The sequence below is a fragment of the Microcaecilia unicolor genome, chromosome 4, assembly GCF_901765095.1.
Source record: "Microcaecilia unicolor chromosome 4, aMicUni1.1, whole genome shotgun sequence".
Taxonomy (NCBI): Eukaryota; Metazoa; Chordata; class Amphibia; order Gymnophiona; family Siphonopidae; genus Microcaecilia; species Microcaecilia unicolor.
In genome coordinates this window covers 93249327-93268157 of record NC_044034.1, presented here as the reverse complement: position 1 = coordinate 93268157, position 18831 = coordinate 93249327, and the positions used below count along the sequence as shown (strand labels likewise).

The window sequence follows — 18831 nt, the reverse complement described above, 5'->3', positions numbered from 1 at the left end:
TGAAAATGTTGCATGTCACCGTAACAGATTTGCAACCAATGGTATTCTTTAAATCAAGTTATTTTTGACATGGGATGCTTGACTTTATTTGTTTCAGAATCTCTCTGGCATTTCAAGCAAAATGTGAACATAACATAAGAGTTGCCATACTAGGTGAGACCAATGGTCCATCTAGCCCAGTATCCTGTTTCCAACAGGGGCCAATCTATGCCACAAGTACCTAGCAGAATCCTAAATAGTAGCAAGACTCCATGCTACTGATCCCAGGGCGAGCAGTGGCTTCCCCCATATCTATCTCAATAGCAGACTGTAGACTGTTCCTCTAGGAACTGGTTGAAACCTTTTTTTAAATCCAGATATTCTAACCACTATAACACATCCTCTGACAACGAGTTCCAGAGCTTAACTATTTGTTGAGTGAAAAAATATTCCCTCCATTTTAAAGGTATTGCCATATAACTTCATTGAGTGTCTCTTAGTCTTTATACTTTTGAGTAAAAAATCAATTAACTTTTACCCATTCTGCATCACTCGGGATTTTGTAGACCTCTATCATATCCCCCCTCAGTCATTTGTGGTCCAGGTTGGGAGTGCAAACTGGTTTTTTTTTGTTTGTTTTGTCACGTTTTCACATAAACTGCTGGTGTTTTTATTAAGATAACATGATTTTAATTGATTTTTAATTAAGAAATAGGAATTTGTTGTTATGGATGAAATCCAAACAGTAATGATAGAGAACAATGAGTTACTACCTTTTTTCTGCCATTTGCATTATATATAACAAAAGCTGTGATAAGATATTTTCAGATTATAGTGACATTGTACAAAAAGTGTAAAATACAAAGCTCATAAAACAAATCTTTAATCAAAGACTGAGTTATGAAAGGAAACCTGTCTTATTTTGTTTCATACATTTACTATCAGTGCCCAAATACAATTTCAAGAATTGCAAGGCACCCTTTTTCTGTCATTGCACACAATCCACATATAGTACTGTCTTTTTAACAGGCAAATAACCAAATTGTATTTATCTGAAATTGTTGTAATTAATCTGTATTACTTCACAGTTTGAAATTTTCATGCAGCAAAGATGTTTATAGCGAGATAGTAAGGGTGCTCATTTCCTGGAGCCCTAGAGTTTGTTTGTCCATGCATCCTCACAAAGGTTACCTATATAATTGACAAGTTTTATTAGATAGTGACTGTCTTTCAGGATGTATTTTTAGAAGGAGAATGAGATGTGCATAAATAATGCTGTGAAGGTCTGCTTGTGTCATACTACCATTTACAAAAAATTCTATTTCTTTTCCAGTGGAGAAAAAAATACTCTCACTCTAGATGACCTCAGGCCAGCCACTGATTATTATGCAAGGTAAGCCATTTTCTTATGTAACAGATACAGCAGAGACATTTTAAACTAAAGTAGAACACACAAGAAACACGTTTCCTTATAGGTTATGTAAAGTGCAGTTCAGGGATTGATTAGCCTATTGTACATTCCTAGGTAGGCTGATGAGCTGGTCAGGAGCACATACTCTTGATAGGGAGAGAAGTGAGGTTACATCAGAAGAACAATTCCATAATTCTTCTGAAGAGCCTTCCCAGAGCTGGATATATAGCGTCTACATGGGAAATCGGATGTCCAGTTTTGGTACATAAGCATTATCCGATTATTTTACAAGAGATTCCGCTAAATGCAGAGCCTTTTGTAAAATACATAAAAATATGCTGGTAAATACGTATGTATTTGCTGGCATGTACAGCAGGAGCAACATTTTTATAAAGATTCACGTAAGAAAAAGAAGGTGTCATCACTTAACAGTTCCACATATAATTGTTAAAGTATGTTATATGGCAAGGTCATTTATAAATATGTTAAAAAGCAGCAGTCCCAGCACAGACCCCTGAGAAACTCCACTGTCTACCCTTCTCCATTGAGAATACTGACCGTTTAACCCTACTCTCTGTTTTATATGTTTAACCAATTTTTAATCTACAATAGGCCATACCTCCTATCCTATGTTGTCAAACGCCTTTTGAAAATCCAGATAAGCAATATCAACCGTTTCGCCTTTATCCATTTGTTTGCTCACCCCTTCAAAGAAATGTAATAGATGTGCGAGGCAAGATTTCCTTTCACTAAATCCATGTTGGCTTTGTCTCATTCATCCATGGTTTTGAATATTCTCTGTAATTTTGTTCTTTACAATAGTCTCTACCATTTTGCCCGGCACCAACGTCAGGCTCACTGGGCTGTACTTTCACGGATCTCCTCTGGAACCTTTTTTAAAAATCGGCATTACATTGGCCACCCTCCAATCTTACGGTACCACTCTCAATTTTAAAGATAAATTCCATATCATCATGCTGATCAATCCATAGACTGGTGGGTTGTGTCCATCTACCAGCAGGTGGAGATAGAGAGCAAACTTCTGCCTCCCTATATGTGGTCATGTGCTGCCGGAAACTCCCCAGTATGTTCTCTATCTCAGCAGGTGGTGGTCACACACAGCAGCAGCTCTGGCTAGGCCTCCAAGCCTAATTTTTAGGTTTTGTTGAGTGCCTGGGGTTGAGGGCTCTTTTTGAGCAAGTGCAAACCTGGTGGTGCCAGGTCCCTCCTTTTCTCCCCCCTCCCGCTGGCTCCGTTAAAAAAAAAAAAAAATAAATTTTGAACGTCCTTAAAGGCGTTTATTTCGACGTTTATTTAAACGTTTATTGCAGCTACTCACTGGGACACCAGGTCGTTACAGCTCGGAGCGGAAAGCAGGTAATTTTTACCTTTTTATAGCGGGCAGGGGGTTCCCCGATTGATCTCCACGTGGCCTATGGCGTCGGAGGGCGAGGGCGCAAAGAGTCGCTCCCCGGATCGCTTGGGTGCTTCTAGAGGGGATGCGGGGGTCTTAAAGTCTGATTCACCCTTGTTGGGTGACAGTTTCGTGGCCGATGAGTGTCCCGGTCCTTCCTCCGGTGTGGCGGTTTTTCCCGCCATAAATGCCCATCCCCCGCTGCTCGCCTCCGCCATCTTGGCCGGCCACGCGGCTCGGACGGCTTCTTCTTGGGCAGCCCTTGAGGTAGGAGACATTAATGCCATGAACGCCCTTAATTTGGGCGACGGCACAAAAGTGGCTAAAGTTAAGCGCCGTTCTTCCCGCGTGGCTCCTTCGCGGAGTGTCGCGCTGGACGCCATCTTGGATGCGCAGCATGTCTCTCCCCCGCTCTTGCGAGCGCCGGTTGAGGGTGCGTCTAGGGCTGTAGCCCAGGCTGCGGAAGTGCACAGTCTGGGGGGTTTCTCCCCCGAGTTTGTTTTGCTGCTGCATCAGGCCTTCCTTATGCAAAACGCTGCCCCTGCTCCCTCGTCTGGTAAAGAGGTTGAGGCCCCCGGAGGTAAACGCCCTCGGGTTGATTCCCAGGCCTTGGAGGACTTTGTCTCCTCCGATGTTGATGAGGGCAGCGTATCTGAGTTCTCCCAACGGTCCTTTGCGGATTCCTTGGAGGAGACGGATCCCCGCTCGGATGGAGCGGATGACCCCTCTGCAGCACGGCTCTTTAGCTCAGAGGATTTGCCCAACCTGTTAGTGCAGGCCATGGCATTTTGAAGATTTCCTCTCCAGAGGACGTCTCTCCCTCAGCCCCTGTTGGCTCTGCCATTATGCTGGGGACGAAGCGCCCGCCTAGAACCTTCCACGTGCATGATGCCATGCACACCTTAATTTCGGCTCAATGGGATGTCCCGGAAGCGAGCCTTAAAGTGGCTAGGGCTATGTCCCGCCTCTATCCTTTGCCTGAAAGTGAACGTGAGGCCTATCTGTGGCCTACCGTGGATTCTTTAATCACTGCGGTGACTAAGAAAACGGCGTTGCCGGTGGAAGGTGGCACGGCCCTAAAGGACGCCCAAGACAGAAGAGAGGCGGCTGCTTTAAGTTTGCAGGCCTCAGTTTGCGGCTCCTATGTGGCCAGGGCGTGCCTGACTATGGTGCAGCGGGCTTCCCCCTCGGATCCTTCCTTGAGGGCTGATTGGCCGGCCCTGGAATCGGGCTTAGCCTACTTGGCAGACTTGCTGTATGATGTCTTGAGGGCCTCAGCTAAAGGCATGGCTCAGACAATCTCTGCGCGGCGGTGGCTTTGGCTGAAGCATTGGTCTGCTGACCACGCCTCTAAATCCCGCCTGGCTAGATTGCCTTTTAAAGGCAAGCTGCTCTTTGGGGTCGAGCTGGACAAAATCGTGACCGATCTCGGCACGTCTAAGGGCAAGAAGTTACCAGAGGTCAGGGCTCGGGCTAGTGCTCGCCCCGGTACCTCCAGAGGACGGTTTCAGGAAGCCCGTCGGTACCGCCCGGGCAGGTCGGGCTCCTCTGCCCCCTCTTCCTTCAAGAGGAACTTCTCCCCCAAGCAGCATTCCTTTCGCAGAGACCGCCGTCCCGGAGGTGCTCCCTCCGGTCCTCCCCCAGGGTCTCGTACCCAATGACGGGGACTTGGTCCACGCCCCAGTGCCGATTGGAGGACGGCTGTCCTCGTTTCTGGGCGAGTGGACCACAATAACTTCAGACGCTTGGGTGCTGGAAGTCATCAGAGACGGCTACAAGCTAGAGTTCTGCCGACCCTTAAGAGACGGGTTTGTACTCTCTCCCTGCAAGTCTCCGGTCAAAGCTGTGGCAGTGCAGCAGACCTTGGACAATCTGATCCACCTGGGTGCGGTCGTTCCGGTGCCAGAAAATCAGCTTGGCAAGGGGCGTTACTCCGTTTACTTTGTGGTACCAAAGAAAGGAGGTTCTGTACGGCCTATCCTCGACCTCAAAGGGGTCAATCGGGCCTTGAAAGTTCGGCACTTTCGCATGGAGACTCTCCGCTCTGTTATAGCGGCAGTGAAGGCAGGGGAGTACCTGGCATCCTTGGACATCAAGGAAGCGTACTTGCATATTCCCATCTGGCCTCCTCATCAACGCTTTCTGCGTTGTGCAGTCCTGGGCCGACACTTCCAGTTCAGAGCCCTCCCGTTCGGGTTGGCTACTGCTCCGCGGACCTTCTCCAAAGTAATGGTGGTCATCGCGGCCTTCCTGAGGAAGGAAGGAGTACAAGTCCATCCTTATCTGGACGACTGGTTGATCCGAGCCCCCTCTTATGCAGAGTGCGGCAAAGCTGTGGACCGGGTGGTTGCTCTTTTGAGCTCCCTGGGGAGGATCATCAACTGGGAGAAGAGCCAGCTGCGCCCGACTCAGTCCCTGGAGTATCTGGGAGTTCGATTCGACACCCAAGTGGGCAGAGTGTTCCTGCCAGACAATCGGATTGTCAAGCTTCAGGCTCAGGTGGACCAGTTCCTAGTAGCCTCTCCTCTTCGGGCTTGGGACTATGTGCAGCTGTTGGGCTCTATGACGGCCACGATGGAAGTAGTGCCCTGGGCCAGGGCTCATATGAGACCACTACAACACTCTCTGCTGCGGCGCTGGACTCCGATGTCGGAGGATTATGCTGTGCGCCTTCCCTTGGACCCAGCAGTGCGCAAGGCGCTGAGCTGGTGGATGCAGACAGACAAGTTGTCTGCGGGAATACCTCTGGTGACCCCGGAGTGGATTGTTGTCACGACGGACGCCTCTTTGTCGGGCTGGGGAGCCCACTGCTTGGGAAGGACAGCGCAGGGGCTCTGGTCTCCTGCAGAGGCAAAGTGGTCTATCAACCTCCTGGAACTCAGAGCCATTCGGTTGGCGCTTTTGGAGTTCATCCCGGTACTGGCATTGAAGCCAGTACGGGTCCTGTCGGACAATGCCACGGCTGTGGCCTATGTCAACCGCCAGGGAGGTACCAAGAGCGCCCCTCTAGCCAAGGAGGCCATGAATCTATGCCAGTGGGCGGAAGCGAACCTGGAACAGCTGTCAGCGGCCCACATTGCCGGAGTCATGAATGTCAAGGCGGACTTTCTCAGTCGCCATACCTTGGAGCCCGGAGAGTGGCAGCTATCTGCTCAGGCGTTCTTGGACATCACGAAGCGCTGGGGCCAGCCGAGCCTAGATCTGATGGCGTCATCGGCCAATTGCCAAGTGCCGCGCTTTTTCAGCAGAGGACGGGACCCTCGATCCCTGGGAGTAGATGCTCTTCTCCAACAGTGGCCGACACAAGAGCTTCTCTATGTGTTCCCGCCCTGGCCCATGTTGGGCAGGGTGCTAGACCGGGTGGCAAAGCATCCGGGCCGGATAATCCTGGTGGGTCCGGATTGGCCCAGACGTCCCTGGTATGCGGACTTGATCAGGCTCTCAGTCGACGATCCTCTGCGGCTGCCAGTGGAGCAGGGCCTGTTGCATCAGGGTCCCGTGGTGATGGAGGATCCCTCCCCCTTTGGTCTTACGGCCTGGCTATTGAGCGGCAGCGTCTGAGAAAGAAGGGCTTCTCAGACAAGGTCATTGCCACTATGCTGAGAGCGAGGAAGCGCTCTACTTCTACTGCTTACGCCAGGGTTTGGCGTATCTTTGCAGCGTGGTGTGAAGCAGGCTCACTTTCTCCCTTCACTGCTCCAATTTCTTCAGTGTTGGCGTTCCTGCAAGAAGGTCTGGAGAAAGGCCTGTCGCTCAGTTCCCTTAAAGTCCAGGTAGCGGCTCTGACTTGCTTCAGGGGCCGCCTGAAGGGTGTTTCCCTGGCTTCACAGCCAGATGTGGTGCGCTTTCTCAAGGGAGTTAATCACCTGCGCCCTCCTCTGCACTCTGTGGTGCCTGCGTGGAATCTCAACCTGGTGCTAAGAGCATTGCAGAAGCCGCCTTTTGAACCCTTGTCGAGGGCATCTCTGAAAGACCTGACGTTGAAAGCAGTCTTTTTGGTGGCTATCACTTCAGCCAGAAGAGTTTCCGAGCTCCAGGCGTTCTCATGTCGAGAGCCTTTTCTGCAGTTCACTGAGGCAGGAGTGTCTATTCGCACAGTGCCTTCCTTCCTGCCCAAGATTGTTTCTCGCTTCCATGTGAATCAGCAGCTCTGTCTCCCTTCCTTTCGTAGGGAGGACTACCCAGAGGAATACTCTGCTCTCTAATATCTGGATGTGAGACGTGTCATCATCAGATACTTGGAAGTGACCAATGATTTCCGGAAATCGGATCATCTGTTTGTCCTGTTTGCAGGTCCTCGTAAGGGTCTGCAGGCTGCTAAGCCTACAGTGGCAAGATGGGTCAAGGAAGCCATTGCAGCGGCTTATGTGGCCGCGGGGAAGGTGCCGCCTATCCAGCTGAAGGCTCACTCCACAAGAGCTCAGGCGGCCTTGATGGCAGAGGCCGGGTCTGTCTCCTTGGAAGAGATATGCAAGGCGGCAACTTGGGCATCGGCCCATACATTCTCCAAGCATTACTGTTTGACTGTGGCTGCTCGGGCGGAGGCCCGGTTTGGAGCTTCAGTGTTGAGGTCAGGGATTTCAATGTCCCGCCCTGGGTGAGTACTGCTTCGGTACATCCCACCAGTCTATGGATTGATCAGCATGATGATATGGAAGGTAAAATTATGTATCATACCTGATAATTTTCTTTCCATTAATCATAGCTGATCAATCCATAGCCCCTCCCAGATATCTGTACTGTTTATATCTGGTTGAATTTTAGGTTCAAGTTTAGTCTTCAGTTACTTCAGGAGGACTTCGTGTTCAAGTTTTTTCACTTGGATCCTTCAAGAGTTGAGACGAGTTTGTGTTACAGTGAGCTGCTGCATTCCTCTCCCCTCCGTTTTACGGGGCTGGATTGAGACTTAAATTCTGCCGGCACTCCCTCCCGCTTCGTGCGGCTGTAGGGCAGCTTTGTACCCCTCCCGCTTCGGCGGTGTTAGGGTCAGTCAGCTCCTCCCGCGGTTGCGGTTGCAGGATAAGCCAGATCCCCCCGCATCGGCGGGGTGGTGTCCCTCCCCCGCTGCGCGGGGATGAGCTGGACGGATTCCCCTCCCCCACTTGTGTGGGGATGAGCTGGGTTAATTCCCCTCCCCCGTTTCGGCGGTGGTGAGCTGGGCAGAGTGTCCCTTTGTGGGTGTAATTCTCTAAGTGCTGAGTCCTGCGGATGGAGCTTTGATATCGACATACTGAGGAGTTTCCGGCAGCACATGACCACATATAGGGAGGCAGAAGTTTGCTCTCTATCTCCACCTGCTGGTAGAAGGACACAACCCACCAGTCTATGGATTGATCAGCTATGATTAATGGAAAGAAAATTATCAGGTATGATACATAATTTTACCTTTTGCTTTGTCCTAATAGCCAAATATGTATTGTTAGCTGAGTAAGTGGGTATCAACTGTAAATTATTTGTTGAACTTTTATTTTTATACATTACTGTAGGATTCGAGCAGAAAGCAGTTGCACAAAAGGAAATCCTTCAGAACCTGTGAGTTTTACCACATTGAGCTGTGAACCTGATACTCCCAATCATCCCAGGATCATTAATCGGACCAAAAACTCACTCTCTTTACAATGGAAGGTATGACCAGTACTTTGTAGAAAATTGGAGCCAAAAAATTGCAGAATTGTTAGATTGTAATACATACAGAAATATTAGTGTTTTCTCTCTTCTGATTAGCCATTAGCTTCTCTAAAGATTTACAGTCAATATTCAAATTAATTTATCTGGATAGCACCACCTGTAATCTGGGTAGTGCCTCTGAGTATCCTTACAGACCACCTCTGCGGTATGCAGATAGTGCCAAGGCAGATTGTGGGTAGAGCCAGAATGGTCCTGGAACTTATCTGAATAGTGGCAGTATTCAGTCTATCTGGATTACTTATCCAGGTAACTTAGGACAGGTAAAAGGTTGTCTTGAGTGATCCAGATGGTAGACTGAATATCGCCACTATCTGAATAAGGCAGTCGGCACCAAAACTAATGCGGGTATTCCACACCTGCCACTGTCCTAACAGTGGTGCTGAATATCCAGATTTTTTTTGACTGCTGCAGCTAGTATTTTCAAAATAAAATGCTGGCACTGGCAGCCAAATTTTGACCTGTTTAAGGGGTCAAGGGTCCTGAATTTGATATTCAGCCTTTCTGTGGTACAGCCAAAGTGTTTTACATTTATTATATGCAGGTACTTTGTCTGTCCCTAGTGGGCTGACAATCTGTTTTTGTATCTGGGGTAATGGTTAAGTGACTTGCCCAGAGTCAGGGGCTACAGTGGAAATTGAACCCAGTTCCCCAGGTTCTCAGTGCACTGTACTAACCAAGAGAACACTTTTCAAAAATACCTGCCTGGGTTAATTGATTGCATGCAAGCTGGGTGTCATAGCACCTGCAGTTGTATCCAGAATAGGGAGTGTGTTTTGTAGTAGTTTTTTGTGTTTTTTGCAGGTGCCAGAGATTTGGGAGGGGGATAGAATTTGAATAGTGACTCACTTTTTTCAGTAGTAGCTTAAGGCAAGTTGTGTTCAGGTATAGCAGATAACTTTCCTGTCCCCCAAAGGCCTAACAAGGTAAGTTTGTACCTCGGTTTATGATGGATTAACTGACTTACCCAAGATCACAAGGAGTAGCAGTAGAGCTTGTACCTGGCTTTCCTGGTTCTCAGCCTGCTGCTTTAAACATTAAGCTATGCCTCCATTTCTCTGTGTAGATTATGCAAGTAGATTGAGGTTTGAAAAGCATGTTTTCTGGTAACATTTTCACTAAAAGCAGATTTATGTTTTGCTGGCAGCAGTTATCAAAAGGAAAGTGAGCCAAAATGTTGTCAGTGTCCACGGATAAAAAAGTTTTGGATTTTGCATTAAAATGAAAATTGTTGTATTAGAAAGTAATCCCTGATCAGTATACAGTGGGGGAAATAAGTATTTGATCCCTTGCTGATTTTGTAAGTTTGCCCACTGACAAAGACATGAGCAGCCCATAATTGAAGGGTAGGTTATTGGTAACAGTGAGAGATAGCACATCACAAATTAAATCCGGAAAATCACATTGTGGAAAGTATATGAATTTATTTGCATTCTGCAGAGGGAAATAAGTATTTGATCCCCCACCAACCAGTAAGAGATCTGGCCCCTACAGACCAGGTAGATGCTCCAAATCAACTCGTTACCTGCATGACAGACAGCTGTCGGCAATGGTCACCTGTATGAAAGACATCTGTCCACAGACTCAGTGAATCAGTCAGACTCTAACCTCTACAAAATGGCCAAGAGCAAGGAGCTGTCTAAGGATGTCAGGGACAAGATCATACACCTGCACAAGGCTGGAATGGGCTACAAAACCATCAGTAAGACGCTGGGCGAGAAGGAGACAACTGTTGGTGCCATAGTAAGAAAATGGAAGAAGTACAAAATGACTGTCAATCGACAAAGATCTGGGGCTCCACGCAAAATCTCACCTCGTGGGGTATCCTTGATCATGAGGAAGGTTAGAAATCAGCCTACAACTACAAGGGGGGAACTTGTCAATGATCTCAAGGCAGCTGGGACCACTGTCACCACGAAAACCATTGGTAACACATTACGACATAACGGATTGCAATCCTGCAGTGCCCGCAAGGTCCCCCTGCTCCGGAAGGCACATGTGACGGCCCGTCAAGTTTGCCAGTGAACACCTGGATGATGCCGAGAGTGATTGGGAGAAGGTGCTGTGGTCAGATGAGACAAAAATTGAGCTCTTTGGCATGAACTCAACTCGCCGTGTTTGGAGGAAGAGAAATGCTGCCTATGACCCAAAGAACACCGTCCCCACTGTCAAGCATGGAGGTGGAAATGTTATGTTTTGGGGGTGTTTCTCTGCTAAGGGCACAGGACTACTTCACCGCATCAATGGGAGAATGGATGGGGCCATGTACCGTACAATTCTGAGTGACAACCTCCTTCCCCCCGCCAGGGCCTTAAAAATGGGTCGTGGCTGGGTCTTCCAGCACGACAATGACCCAAAACATACAGCCAAGGCAACAAAGGAGTGGCTCAGGAAGAAGCACATTAGGGTCATGGAGTGGCCTAGCCAGTCACCAGACCTTAATCCCATTGAAAACTTATGGAGGGAGCTGAAGCTGCGAGTTGCCAAGCGACAGCCCAGAACTCTTAATGATTTAGAGATGATCTGCAAAGAGGAGTGGACCAAAATTCCTCCTGACATGTGTGCAAACCTCATCATCAACTACAGAAGACGTCTGACCGCTGTGCTTGCCAACAAGGGTTTTGCCACCAAGTATTAGGTCTTGTTTGCCAGAGGGATTAAATACTTATTTCCCTCTGCAGAATGCAAATAAATTCATATACTTTCCACAATGTGATTTTCCGGATTTAATTTGTGATGTGCTATCTCTCACTGTTACCAATAACCTACCCTTCAATTATGGGTTGCTCATGTCTTTGTCAGTGGGCAAACTTACAAAATCAGCAAGGGATCAAATACTTATTTCCCCCACTGTAGGAGTGATACATAACTGTTCAGCTGGCACTCAAGATCAGTTTCACTGGCATCCAGAGGCACAGTTTCCAACTAAAAGTAGACTAACCCTTTAGGAAGGTGAAACCCAACAACCTGATAAACATTTGATTCAAAGCCTAAAATTGTCACTGGACTAGCCAGATAAGCATTGCAAAGTGTGGTTTGACAATATAGGCACAACTAAATGTTTATTAATTATGGATCATTTCTACTGTGTGTGTTGCTTCCCTGAGGACAAATAGGATATTATGTCCTCACATGGTTATCTAAGAGAGCTCGGACAGAGAGAGCTGTACAAATATATTAAAGTTTCAGGACCTTTCTAGAGCTGTTTGTTACTCGTGCAAGGCTTCCAATGTTTGGGTTCTCACACGGGACCACTTTGATTTTAATTTTCTGTGATATTCAGGTTTGTTTTCGCATTGTTCCACAGTAAGATAAAGATAAGTAACAGTAGGTGTGTGCGCATACATTTTGAGGAGGTGGAACACAGGCTGTGCTATGATGGTTCCATCTAAACACTACCACATGCTTTCCCTGGGAACGCTATGGGTGTAATGGATATGGACTGAGCACAATCTAAAATTTAAATAATTATATTAACGATTATATGTATGAATGGTTATTTAGTTTAATTTTTCCCAAGTATGTTTTGGTGGAATATTCATATTTGAGGACTTGGGTAGTCTATATGTTTTTTCTTCCGGTTGAGTAGTGAGAACTGACTATCAACCAAGTCCTGCCTCAAAGTATAGGAAGATTTCAATGCTGTGGTTCTAATATCAGAAGATACTAATGAATTTAAATGTATTACTCACTTTTCCTAAATTTAAGCTCAAGGCAAGCTATATCCAGGTACATGAGTTATTTCCCTGTCTGGATAGGCTCTCAGTCCATCATACCCGAGGCAATAGAGGGTGAAGCAAATTGGCCAAAGTTACAAAGCGCGTTGGTACAAGAAGCAATATTTATTTATTAGGATTTATTTACTGCCTTTTTGAAGGAATTCACTCAACATGATGTACAGCAAGAATAAATCAAACAAGGAATAGACAATTACATCAGTAACAATAATCAAATAATACAAAGTATGGCATGTTATGCTATATTATAATGTCAACACAATACACAATAAAACATTTTAATAGACAGCATAGGGTGTTAGCAAAGATGAAACATAAAGATAAATAATATAACAACACTAGTAAAAAAGCCCCGTTTCTGATGCAAATGAAATGGGGGCTAGCAAGGTTTTCTTTAGAGTGTGCATGTGGGAGTGTGTGTGTCCCTGCCCTCTGCCCTCTCGCCCTTCCCCTGTGCTTGTCTGTCCCCTCCCCCTCCCCCTTCCGAGTCCAGTCCTTCAGTGTTAAGTTTCCTGCTGTGCTGTGCTGTGTTTGTGTTACCGAGAGAGTGAGGGCGTCTCTCTCCCCTCCCCCCTCTGAGTCCTTCACTGTTAGAGAGAGGGATTTCGTGCTGTGCTGTTTTCCTTCACTCATGGGAAAAACGGATATCTCTGGTGCTTCACACTTCCGGCTGGAGGCTTCATTAGAACGTTGGTGGTGCCTTTTATATATATAAGATGAGTTAGAAATAAGGTACTAATTAAAGAAAGTTGCATATGAGGTTAGAAAGGTGTTTGAATGCTTAGCTAGGGTAGGAATGGGTAACCATGTCCTGCTATAGTGTATGCAGCCGGTGTCACTTCTTGTGTGTGTGTGTGACTAGCAAGTTAGTTCTTTCATTAACGACCTGGATGAAGAGCCAAGCTTTCACCTGCTTGCTAAAAGATGTAGGCAGATAAAATACCATATGGCCTATGGAGTCTACCCATCCATGCCATCGACTCTCCCTATCACTCCCTTAGAGATAGATCCTATGTACTTGTCCCAAGCTCTCTTGAATTCAGATACTGTTTTTGTCTCCACCATTTCCACCGGAAGGCCATTCCATGAATTCACCACCCTTTCTATGAAGATTACTTCTGAATCTATCCCCTTTCATCTTCAATCTAGGCCCCCTCGTTCCAGAGCTTCCTTTCAATTGAAAGAGTCTTGCCTCCTGTATATTTATGCTGTGTAGGTATTTAAATGTCTCTTTCGTATCTCCTCTGTCCCACCTTTCTTCCAAAGTATACATATTGAGAACTTTGTCTCCATATTCTTTATGGCGAAGACCACTGACCGTTTTAGTAGCCACCCTCTGGACTGACTCCATCCTATATCTTTTTGAAGGTGCAGTCTCCAGAATTGTACACAGTATTCTAAATGAGTTCTCACCAGAGTATTATGGGCATCATCACCTCCGTTTTCCTGCTGGCAATTTCCTCTCCCTATGCACCCAAGCATCCCTGCCATTGCCTTTTCTACCTGTTTGGCCATCTTAAAATCATCACATATGATCACATTCGTACTGCTCTCCTTTCGTGCACAAAAGCTCTTCATCCCCTAAACTATACTGTTCCCTTGTGTTAAGTGAAGCCTTTCAGGGTGTGTATTTCAGAATGTGGGGGCTATTCCGGAGAAGGCTTGTTGGCAGGTATCACAGCTCATGATGACCTTTGGAGAGGGTGTGGTTTGTGATACTCGTTGGGGAGGATCTTTAATGACCTTGGAGGCGAATCCTGTTCAAGTACTCTGGCCTATTTCCTTTAAGGGCTTTGAAGATTAGAGACATGTTTTAAATTTAACTCTGTATTGTAATGGTAGCCAGTGAAGGTTTAGCAAAAATGGTGTGATGTGGTCACATCACTTACAACCTGTTAGTTTTGCTACAGCATCCTGAATCAGTTGGAGCTGGAGCATACCCTTTGTAGTCAGACCAGGGTAGAGTGCATTACAGTGATCCAGTCTTGAGGAGGTTATGGCATGCACAACTGTGGCAATAAGAAAATGGGAGAACAATTTAGTATATTTTATTTTTATATATAAATCCTGAAATGAATAGTGAGGAAATCCAACATATGTTCCAGGCAAAACAATCACCTTAAAATGCTGTATAAGTATAAACTCTCATATGCATGTGAAATAAATAAGTGCTCAAAAACATATTAGTACAATTTCTGTCTACGTAAACCATTGCACCCTGTTTTCATCACAGCACTTGGTTTGAGTCTCTGCAACTGTTCTAACAATTCTATCAACGTGCTGCCCTTGTTAATAGTATGATCCACAATCCTGCTTATAATCGAATGAGAAAAACGCCCAAGTTCCGACCTAAATCGGGAGATGGACGTTTATCTCACAAAAACGAATAAAGTGGTATAATCGAAAGCCGATTTTTGGATGTTTTCAACTGCAATCCGTCGCGGATGCGGACAAAGTTGATGGGGGCATGTCAGAGGTGTGGCGAAGGCGGAACTGGGGCGTGGTTATCTGCCGAACAGAGATGGGCGCATTTCACCGATAATGGGAAAAAAGTATGCGTTTTTAGCTAGAATTTAGGACACTTTTCCTGGACCCTGTTTTTTCACGAATAAGGCCCCAAAAAGTGCCTTAAATGACCAGATGACCACTGGAGGGAATCGGGGATGACCTCCCCTGACTCCCCCAGTGGTCACTAACCCCCTCCCACCACAAAAAATGAAGTTTCTCAACTTTTATTTTCACCCTCAAATGTCATACCCAGCTCCCTGACAGCAGTATGCAGGTCACTGGAGGAGTTGTTAGGGGGTGCAGTGGACCAGGCAGGTGGACCCAGGCCCATCCCCCCTACCTGTTACAATTGTGCTGCTTAATGCTTATTAGTCGTCCAACCCCCCCAAACCCACTGTACCCACATGTAGGTGCCCCCCTTCACCCCTTAGGGCTATAGTAATGGTGTAGACTTGTGGGTTTTGAGGGGGATTTGGGGGGCTCAACACACAAGGGAAGGGTGCTATGCACCTGGGAGCTCTTTTACCTTTTTGTTTGGTTTTGTAAAAGTGCCCCCTAGGGTGCCCGGTTGATGTCCTGGCATGTGAGGGGGACCAGTGCACTACGAATCCTGGCCCCTCCCACGAACAAATGCCTTGGAGTTATTCGTTTTTGAGCTGGGCGCTTTCATTTTCCATTATCGCTGAAAAACAAAAACGCCCAGCTCACACATTGTTGAATAAAACATGGGCGTCTATTTTTTCCCAAAATACGGTTCGGTCCGCCCCTTCACGGACCCGTTCTTGGAGATAAACGCCCATGGAGATAGGCGTTTTCGTTCAATTATGCCCCTCAATGTATCATTAAAAAAAACACTATTAAGTGGATCAAAACTAAAAATCATGAAGAGGTAAAAAAAAAAATCAATCACTTTCCTGGAATAGGAGGTTGATGAAATAGAAGTCCAATATGATATATCTTCCAGTCACTCAAACCAAGGAATTAGTTCTTTAACCAGGATGCTTCTTTAAAAACATATCCCTGACTAGGATCCCAGTTTTGCAAAATGCTTCCTCAGGGTGTTTTTTCAGTCTTCAGATTTACATATCAAAAAATACTTTATCAGCATTTTTAAATTCAGAAAAAATTTAAAGTTAACTATAAATCAAATTTTCAATGACATACACACAGAGTGTCAAGCCTCTTAAGACTTGTTAACTGTAAAGTCTCAATATCTTCAAGTATAACCTTGGCACACCAGCACGCACCTGAAGTCTCTTTATTTTCTGAAGTTTCCTTTATTGAATAAACACAGATAATTTACTCACAGTCAGATGTTCAGAAGTGTTGCCCCAGGGCACAGAGACTCTGTAATTCTGAGAGCTGTATCAGTGGTTGGAGGTAGAAATCTGAAGAGAGGCAGTTTTATTGCAGAGGTGAGAAAATAGTTGAACAGGTAGAAGTAGCTCAGAGCTGGGTGACTGGAGAGTGCAATATCTCATTAGGAAGATATATTCAAGGTAAAAAACCAAGTTCGTTCCAGGGAGTTTAGCAGGACAAGTGCTGTCTGAAGCAAGATGGAGAATGCTTCATGGAGCGGGAGAGGCTAAGAAGGGCTCACGCCCAGGACGGAGGGGGGTAAATAGACCAGTGGGGACAGAGTCAGCCATCGGGTAGCAAGGGGTGGTCGTAGAGGACAGCCCTTGATTGGAGGTAAAGGTTGTACCTGGCTGACCTCTCAGGACAGAGATAGTAAGAATTACCAGGAAATGATAGCAGGTAGACAAAGGAGCCAAGCTTGGCTGAGAAAGAGAAGAGGTCTAGGCAGCAGCACAAACCAATAGTAACAGTTCTTATACAGACAGGCAAGTGTGGCTGCATTGCCTGTGAACTACATTACACACAATGCATTGCTTACGTATCTTTGCAGTGGGAACTGCAGCAATGACGATCCTTAGAAGTGAGAATGACAGTAAAGGCATTAAACACATTTTAGGGTCACATTATAAACTAGTGCAAGGCTGTCAGAGGATAGAACACAGAGTTTCTCACGCTTATGTCTGCTCCAGCTGACAAAAGACTCCAAGCCTCTTTTTCAATCCTTGATGACTTGTTTCTGATGATGTAACCTCCCCCCCCCCATAGATAGACTCTTACAAACTTTGCCATTCAACTTCCCTTTTTAACCCCCAGGGGTTAGTTTCCCATTTATAGATTAAATTTGTTGTTTCCTTAACAGTAATCTAGACACGTCACCTCCTCGTGGTAATATGACCTGCAATAAAACCAGAAAATGCAAGTCACCAACTTGATGTTTCACCAACAAGAGGGGCTTCAATTTTCTTTAAACACAGATTGCCTAAATGTTCAGCAATTCAAACCTTAATGGCTCTAAAAGTGTGACCTATATAATACAGTCCACACTGAAATGTAACACAGTATACTACTTGAATGGTGGTGCAATCAAATCACTTTCTCAATGTAAGGAGAGAGGCAGTTTGGTTGTTTTAAATGATAGAAGAAGATTGCTTGGATTAACCTGCGTCTCTAACCACTAAGCTACTCTACTCCTAATGCAGTGGAAGAGGACTACTCACTCTCTACCACATTTGGGAGTGTATACCAATTTCAAGCACAGGGTCCAGCCATCGATATACTGTACCTCAAGTGACCCATGAAGATGTCACCTCTCTCCCTGCAAGCTCATCTAGTCTCATCAGCAGTCTTCAAGGTGAAGTTGCATAAGAAGATGTAAGAGATGAACCAACCTCTGTTGTTGTTTCTGCACTGGTGCTGGCTACATAAACACTAAAGCAAATGAAAATTCAGCTGTCCTAAAGACTGTGATGTCTAGAGGCAAGGAATTGAATTTGAAAGGCATCAAAGGGGTGAACAAATGTGGATAAAAGTGAGCTGGTTGATATTGTGTATCTGTATTTTCAAAAGGCGTTTGACAAAGTACCTTATGAAAGACTCCAGAGGAAATTGGAGAGTCATGGGATAGGAGGTAGTGTCCTACTGTGGATTAAAAACTGGTTAAAAGAAAAAGAGTTGGGTTAAATGGTCAATATTCTCAATGGAGAAGGGTAGATAGTGGGGTTCCTCAGGGGTCTGTGCTGGGACCGCTGCTTTTTAACATATTTATAAATGATTTAGAGATGGGAGTAACTAGTGAGGTAATTAAACTTTCTGACGACACAAAGTTATTGAAAGTTGTTAATTCGCAAGAGGATTGTGAAAAATTACAAGACGACCTTATGATACTGGGAGACTGGGCATCTAAATTGCAGATGACATTTAATGTGAGCAAGTGCAAAGTGATGCATTTGGGAAAGAGGATCCCGAATTATAGCTACGTAATGCAAGGTTCCATATTAGCAGTCACCGGCCAAGAAGGGGATCTAGGCTGTGTTGTTGATAATATGTTGAAACCCTCTGCTCAGTGTGCAATGGCAGCTAAGAAAGCAAATAGAATGTTAGGTATTATTAGGAAAGGAATGGAAAACAAAATGAGGACGTTATAATGCCTTTGTATTGCTCCATGGTGCGACCGCACCTTCAATATTGTGTTCAGTTCTGGTCACCGCATCTCAAAAAAGATATAGTGGAATTAGAAAAGGTAGAGAGAAGGGCAACAAAAATGATAAAGGGGATGGGACGATTTCCCTATGAGGAAAGGCTGAAGCAGCTAAGGCTCTTCAGCTTGGAGAAAAGACGACTGAGGGGAGATATGGTAGAGATCTATAAAATTATGAGTGGAGTGGAATGGATAGACATGAATTACTTGTTCATTCTTTCCAAAAATACTAGGACTAGGGGGCACGCAATGATGCTACAATGTAGTAAATTTCAAATGAATAGGAGAAAGTTTTCCTCATTTAACTTGTAATTAAACTCTGGAATTCATTTCCTGAGAATATAGTAAAAACAGTTAGCTTAGTGGGGTTTTAAAAAGGTTTGGATGGCTTCCTGAAGGAAAAGTCCATAGGCCATTATTAAAATGAACTTGGAGAAAATCCAGTGCTTATTTCTAGGATAAGCAGCATAAAATGTGTTGTACTGTTCTTGGAATCTTGCTAAGTACTTGTGACCTGGATTGGGTACTGTTGGAAACATGA

General features: G+C 45.6%; 1 protein-coding gene across 2 annotated transcripts in view; it reads left to right on the top strand.

The window, feature by feature from the left end:
* FNDC3A (fibronectin type III domain containing 3A) overlaps positions 1-18831 on the top strand; it is a 379001-nt gene that overhangs the window by 188222 nt on the left and 171948 nt on the right. For both annotated transcript variants that reach the window (XM_030200475.1, XM_030200477.1), the window contains 2 exons: positions 1313-1372; positions 8291-8429. In XM_030200475.1, coding sequence (XP_030056335.1) covers positions 1313-1372; positions 8291-8429 — 199 coding nt within the window. The remainder of the gene's footprint in view (positions 1-1312; positions 1373-8290; positions 8430-18831) is intronic.